This window comes from Protobothrops mucrosquamatus, unplaced genomic scaffold, assembly GCF_001527695.2.
Source record: "Protobothrops mucrosquamatus isolate PMUCROS unplaced genomic scaffold, P.Mucros_1.0 scaffold270, whole genome shotgun sequence".
NCBI lineage: Eukaryota > Metazoa > Chordata > Lepidosauria > Squamata > Viperidae > Protobothrops > Protobothrops mucrosquamatus.
In genome coordinates this window covers 1,254,917-1,262,316 of record NW_015386615.1, presented here as the reverse complement: position 1 = coordinate 1,262,316, position 7,400 = coordinate 1,254,917, and the positions used below count along the sequence as shown (strand labels likewise).

The 7,400-nt window shown below is 38.1% G+C and overlaps 1 protein-coding gene across 1 annotated transcript in view; it reads left to right on the top strand.

The window, feature by feature from the left end:
- Window positions 1-7,400, top strand: part of ABCA1 (ATP binding cassette subfamily A member 1) — a 109,548-nt gene that overhangs the window by 82,107 nt on the left and 20,041 nt on the right. Inside the window, exons 28-32 of the mRNA XM_015814658.2 lie at window positions 2,715-2,863; window positions 3,719-3,843; window positions 4,196-4,294; window positions 4,924-5,113; window positions 7,067-7,161. Of these exons, the coding sequence (XP_015670144.1) occupies window positions 2,715-2,863; window positions 3,719-3,843; window positions 4,196-4,294; window positions 4,924-5,113; window positions 7,067-7,161 (658 nt within the window). The remainder of the gene's footprint in view (window positions 1-2,714; window positions 2,864-3,718; window positions 3,844-4,195; window positions 4,295-4,923; window positions 5,114-7,066; window positions 7,162-7,400) is intronic.

Below are 7,400 nucleotides of genomic sequence, written 5' to 3'. Positions count from 1 at the left end.
TAATAATAATAATAATAATAATAATAATAATAATAATAATAATAATAATAATAATAATAATAATAATAATAATAATAATAATAATAATAAAAAGTTGGAAGGGACCTTGGAAGCATTTTCAATCTGTGTAAATTATGTGGACAAAGGGGGGGAAATGTTAATTGGTTTTGAAGTGTATTGGAAATTATTTGCAAATTAAGCATTCATTAACTGAAAGAAGTTATGGTTGTACCAATTAAATAATGGCATATTTTTATTGTTTATTTGAATTTATTAAACCCCTATGCACTCTGGGTGGTGTACAAAACTGGATAAAAGCATAAAAACAGATAAAAACACCAAATCAGAAGGACAATCCAGATTGAAAATATCTTAGAAACTGCAAAAGCAAAGAAAACACCAGCGCTAGACAAATAACCCCAAATCTGGACTAAATCCAGGTTTTCAAAATCTTTCTAGAACTCTAGGAATATTAATTAATACACGAGCATCTTTGACCTATTTGTCATAACAAGGAGAAGACAGAATGGATGATCTTTTCACTCAATCTGAGAATTCAAAGTTTTGATTTTCTCGGAACTTTTCTTTGAGCAAAGGAATCAAACTATACTTTTAATTGGGAGTTTATGTGTCAACTTAAGAACCAAGGTATGATTTTGAGACAGCATATATAAGGAGACATGCAAAGGATTTCAAATCTGAAATGTTTTCAGCGCAAAATGCATCATCATCATCATCATCATCATCATCATCATCATCATAATGTTGGAAGGGACCTTGGAGGTCATCTAGTCCAACCCCCTGCTCAGGCAGGAAACCCTATACCATTTCGGACAAATGGCTGTCCAGTCTTTTCTTAAAAACTTCCAGTGTTGGAGCATTCACAGCTTCTGAGGCAGGTTGTTCCACTGGTTAATTGTTCTAACTGTCAGGAAGTTTCTCCTTAGTTCTAGGTTGCTTCTCTCCTTGATTAGTTTCCATCTGTTGCTTCTTGTCCCGCCTTCAGGCGCCTTGGAAAATAGCTTGACTCCCTCTTCTTTGTGGCAGCCCCTGAGATATTGGAACACTGCTATCATGTCCCCCCTCGTCCTTCTCTTCATTAAACTAGAGATACCCAATTCCAGCAGCCGTTCCTTATATGTTTTAGCCTCCAGTCCCCTAATCATCTTTGTTGCTCTTCTCTGTACTCTTTCTAGAGTCTCAACATCTTTTTTACACAGAGAAAAGGCTAAACAAATGATAAAGTTATCCCAAAAAATTAAGGCTATTTCAAATTTGGAATATTGAAACTTTTACTATAAGCTTTTGGAATTCACCATAGAAATTGTTTTGACTACAGCAAGTCATAACAGAGTTAAGAGACCTTATGATTTAAATTGGACACTTGAGGGGACTAAAGTTCAGGCAGAAGACAAAAAAAAAAGACCTTTCCTTTCAGATTGGAATTTACAAAACGGCACAAAATAATACAACGTTTAAAATATTAAAGGTTATCTTTGAAGAATGGGCCCAGAAATCAGTAGCCACAATATCAACTTTATCAGTAACAATGCTTCTATGTGATTGAAAGACTGATAGATAAATGATGTGAATGAAGGAATGACAGGTCTGAAACAAATTTTGCTTAACGGAATCGGAAATATTAGATTTTTAAAAGTGTGAGTTACAAAATATACAAGGCATTCAAACTGGAAATACAAAACTGTGGATTACAAAATAGAGAAAAGTTAAGAAAATGACCCTGATAAAGACTTTCTATTGAATGTGGTTAAAGATGTGGTTAAAGATTTGAAAATCAAAGAGAAAATACAAAAGACAAAGCAAGCCAATGACTTGGGCAATGATTTTCCATAGGATTTACCAAAGAGGTCTATTAAAACCTTGAAAAAGTCTTTGCAATAAAGAAAGGCAATTGAGAGCATCCTGTCATACAGCATCACAGTCTGGTGTAGAAGCGTCGCTGCTTCAGACAGGAAGGCGGTGCAGAGAGTGGTGAGGATGGCTGAAAAGATCATTGGCAGTTTCCTCCCTCCCGTCCAGGACATAGCATATAAGCGTTGCTTGAGCAGGGCCCGCAAGATTGTCTGGGACACTACACATCCTCTTCACGACCTGTTTTCCTTGTTACCTTCTGGGAGGAGGTTTTGTGGTATATGTAGCAGAACTTCCAGATTCAGTCACAGTTTCGTTCCATACAATGTTAACCTTGTGAACTCTAAAGCTTCCTCTTTCCGTTATGTATTCAAGTGATTAATATTTATATGTTACTTATATGTAAGGGTGAAAGTTTATACATATGTTGTATATAGCATATTTAAATGTGTGTTACGTATGTGTGCACTTTTGTGAGCAAGCAACTAAATTTCATTTTTAATGTATGCCAATGTGCCCACAGTAAAAAAAAAAATGACAATAAAGGTTATCTACATCTACATTTTGGAAAAAAAAATTATCTGCTGCAGAGATGGAAAATCTACCAGCTCTAACCACTGCGTCTCCTAGCCTCTTTAAACATGGACCATGCTGGCTGGGGCTCTTGTGGGGTTGTAATGCAGCTACATCTAGTGAGCCATACGATTCTCCTATGCTAAGTAAGAGAGGAAAGGTTTCAAGGCTCTAGGCAATGCTAATGTAAAAAAACTGTCTTACCTAGAAGTTCTTCAGCTTAGTGAAATAGATGAAAGTTTTATTAACTCCCAACTCTTTGCCTGCAGAATCTCGGGAAACTGACCTTCTGAGCGGAATGGATGGCAAAGGATCCAGTCAGATGAAGGGCTGGAAGCTGACCCAGCAACAGTTTGTAGCTCTACTTTGGAAGCGGCTACTTATCGCCAAGCGCAGCAGAAAGGGCATTTTTGCCCAGGTGAGTTGGGTTCTCTCTGAAGGGTTCAGTTCTACAGGTAGTCCTTAATTTACAACCACGATTGGGACTAGAACTTCCATTGCTAAGTCATGCCCAATTTTACGATCTTTCTTGCCATGGTTGTTAAGCAAATTGCTGCAGATGTCAAATGAATTATGGGGTCCTTAAGCAAATCTGGCTTCCCCATTGTTAGAAGCCAGCTGGGAAGGGCCCAAATGGCGATCATACGACCGTGGGGGACACTGCAACAGTTGTAACTGTAAGCTTTTTTTTTGGTACCATCATAACTTTGAATGGTCCTTAAATGAATGGTCATAAGATGAGGACTACCAGTATAGGAATTTCAAAAACTAGTTCCTCTTCTGCTTAGTAAATCAATTACTATTGATCACTACTGTCTGGAAGCTTAGTTTTTCTCAGTGTGAAACTTGAATGCTGGTGGTTTACACATGAGGGGTTAAAATCAGATTCTTATTCCCCACCCAGCATCAATATCTATTAAACTCTATATTGACAAGAATGCTAATTTGCAGGATGAATAATGCTTTTCTGGGGTTTTTCCCCCGCTGAATTAATGACATCAAAGTTTTTAATGTGGGATGAAGTTTGAAATGTGACGGGGGAAAGGCCCCCCCTCCCAAAAAAGTGCAATTATTTGCGTTTTTTTTCTGGACGATTCACTTCCTCTGCTGTTGAAAGCGGTATGACAAAGGAATCTGCAGTTCAGTTTGACATTGTTGATTAAATATTGGAAATGATAGGAACTGAGCTTTTAGCATGTTGTGGAAAGCTTCTTCGTTATTTTTGAAAAAAATTGTGAGCCTGTTCTCTTGTCTCCTCTCTGCCTCGTTTCAGATTGTTCTCCCTGCCATCTTTGTTTGCATTGCTCTTGTGTTCAGTCTGATTGTTCCTCCCTTTGGAAAATATCCCACCCTCGAATTGCACCCTTGGATGTATGATCAGCAGTACACATTTATCAGGTAAATATTAAGCCATAGTTCCAGAAATCTGATATAACCTACTATGTTAGGGTGTGCAGGCTCAAGCTCACAGATTAAGTCAGATGAGATAAATATTACAAAACCAATTTAATACCAGGTTATAAGTACATCATATCATATACTTCTGGGAAATCTTACTGGAATTCTGAGCGGAGATAGAAATAAACATGGAAGGGCTATGGAATTAATGTGAATTAATATGAAGGAACATTAATCTTGGTTTGAAACAAATAGCTTCACCTTCCTGAATTGTTCCTATTCCTCTGTTTCTGTTTGCTCTGCCTTTGAATTAATTTTAAGCCTTGATGGTTTGCTTTTGATGCATCCACAGCAATGATGCTCCACAAGACACCTCTACTCAAAAGCTTCTGAGCGCTCTTCTCAACAAACCTGGTTTCGGGACCCGTTGCATGGAAGGATACTCCATTCCGTAAGTGGAGTATTAGCAAAACACTTCATAAACTGAAGAAAGCTAGTTAAGAACTGGAGAACACTTGAAATACATCGTAGATCTCTTGGCAATCACTAGTATGACTATGTTGTGTATTCAGTAATTTTGGGAAAAATACAGAATGCAACTACAGAATGTGGTTTATGTAATTCTGACAAGAATTTCTTGATCTTGAATTTATACTGAATTTGCAGCTGTCAGAAATCCTAGCTGGTATAGCTAGTGGTTGACCTGATGGGAAATTTGGGTAGCTGCAGGCCCCGAAGACACCAGATTGGGAAAGTCTATTCTAGCATAATGGTTTGTAACAATATAACGGGAAGGGCTTGGGCAAAGCTCAACAAAAGCTTAGCAGCCACATCAGTTGCTACTTATCTGTATTAAGGTGGAAGTTGAAAATTGTAAGTTTTACAAACTACATTCAGGCCATCTATGCCTATAGTGCAAATGGATGTAAATAGAAAGGATTAATCACTTGCCTAATCCGTGTATATGTATATATAAAACTGGTGATAGGAACCGGGGCTTCTTAGTCCTGCCATCTGGATGGCTAGTGTAAGATTTCTGAATGAAAGTCTTTTCTCTTGATCTTCTGTTTTTTTTTATAGAGAGGCTCCTTGTTCTGTGGGAGAAGAAGAGTGGAGCCAAGTTCCGGTGCCTCAGAATGTCATGGAAATTTTCCAGAAAGGCAACTGGACAATGGAGAATCCCTCCCCGTCGTGCATATGTAGCAAAGGCAATATCAAGAAAATGCTTCCAGTGTGCCCTGCTGGGGCTGGTGGTCTACCTCCTCCCCAGGTATGTGGTTAACACTTGGGGTATACTTTCTTCCAATCCTAATGCCTGGCAGCTAAAACATCCTGCTAGAAGGTAGGGAAGTAGATGGATAGATTGTAGATAACTGTGAATTATTTCTTTGATGTAATCAATTTAGAAGCTGCTATGACCATTTGAGGTGGCACACAATTGTATAATGAACACATTTTTTTTTTTAAAAAAAGGGAAATTATAGTTCCAAATGAAGATATCAGTCTCAGCAAAGAGAGTCACAAATCACCCTGTGAAGGTCTTCTGGAACAGCCAGATCTTTGGAGCTTGCTTAAAAGTAGGCTCTGGGCCCTGTGATTTTCAGGGACAATACTGTTCCAGAGGAGAAGAGTCAACCAAAGACAACTCTGTCTCTGAAATCTTATTAAATGGCATTGTTTCAACAATAGAGCCTTGAGACTTCTGGGAAAGAAATGGTCGAAGCGCTGGTGAGTAGGCCAGCTCTTCATAATTGCTTTCCAAACAAGAAGAGGACTTCAGCTTATTCACAAGTGCACCAGACAGTTGCTCCTAGGTGAGGAGACCATAGGACACTGGTCTCTGGCAGTTTTAGAGCTCTGGGAGATGAAGACGCAGGGTTTGTCTAAATCAGGGGTAGTCAACCTTGGCTTTTTTATGACTCGTGGACTTCAACTCCCAGAATTCCTGAGCCAGCTGTGCTGGCTCAGGAATTCTGGGAGTTGAAGTCCACGAGTCATAAAAGAGCCAAGGTTGACTACCCCTGGTCTAAATATTGAAGAATATTTTTAAAGAATGGACCCAGCAATTAATTGTAAGAATATCTGCATCTGTAAATAGATTGTGATTAAAAGAGGTTGTGAAAGAGGAACACGTTTTACCTTGCAAGGGAGAGAACTGATCTGAATGTGGATGTAAAAGTGACAAGCTACAAGAATTTTATGGAAAAAGATGCTACCCTTGACATACAAAAGAAACAAGCAGAATTAAATTAAGTAGTAATTAAAAGGGATATACAAATTACAAACTAAGAGAGTGACTTGGATAATTTTTCTCTATTGGAGTTACAAACAACAGGCCTGTTCAAGGTTTGGAGAATTTTGTGAGAAAGGAAAAAAAAGGAACAATGAAAAGAAATCAAGTTTTGGGACATTGTTTGAAGAGATAAAGATAAAGAGTGTTAAAAATAAAGGGAAGGGATGTAAAGTTGGCTTATTTGGTCAAGTTTAAAATAGACATGTTATTTTAAAATAGACATGTTGTTATCTTATCGGGACAGAATGCTGAGGCTTTAAGACTTTGTTTATGAATAAGAGATGAGTTATGGAAACAAGCAAACATTTGTTGTACTTTATATGATATGATAAATTACTAAATTTGCACTTGTTGTGATGAAGGGGGAAGATATTTCTGTATACATTTTCTTTTCTAATTTCCCCCCCCCCCGCACATTAAATTTTTTCCTTTCCTTTTCTTTTTTTTAGTTTGCATTCATTTCTATTGTTGCAACTGTATTTTTTAAAATAAAATTACTACTAAAAAAGCAACAAGGCCCGAAGGCAGCCAATTATGCCAAATCTTACCAAATGGACAATTGGAGAAAGGAGGCCTCATAAATATTCGGGCCTCCAGCCACGAAGGGCATTAGAGATACAGTCAACTTTTATCTAGTAGAAATGTCACTTGGGCAAAATGAGGTGCATCCATAACTACCTGGTCTGCTACTTTTGTATCATTAGAGTATAACATATTAGGAGAGGAAAAAGAGAAAGTCTGAAACCTTTAATAGCTACAGTAACCTTTAATATATTGCAGAGGTTTCATGGCCTCTGGTGTGGATGGGAATACTCATAGGGGGCTCAGATTACTGATTTCTATAGTAAATGACCATAGTGGTAGTTCAGGACCAATCATAATCTTGGCTTCTTCAGCGTTCTATTTTTTCTCCTCCTGCCCGGTCTACAGAGAACCCAGAAGACCACCGATATTCTGCAGAATCTGACGGGGCGCAACATTTCTGATTATTTGGTGAAGACTTATGCACAGATCATTGGAAAAAGGTGCTTCATCTTGCTTATTGTTGCTACTCTTCTGACTTTATAGCAATTTTTACAATGATTATCAAGCTGATGCTTGCACGGTGATCCCATTCTGAGGAACATAGCCAAACTGATGTCTTGCCAAAGTGCTTTTGATTGATTTTTAAGTAAACTTTGGTTTAGTTTGGAGCCTGGCAGTTATGCAGAAGGGTAGAATTAATGCACTTTGATCTCAATGGCCGCAGTGGCTGCCAAGTGGC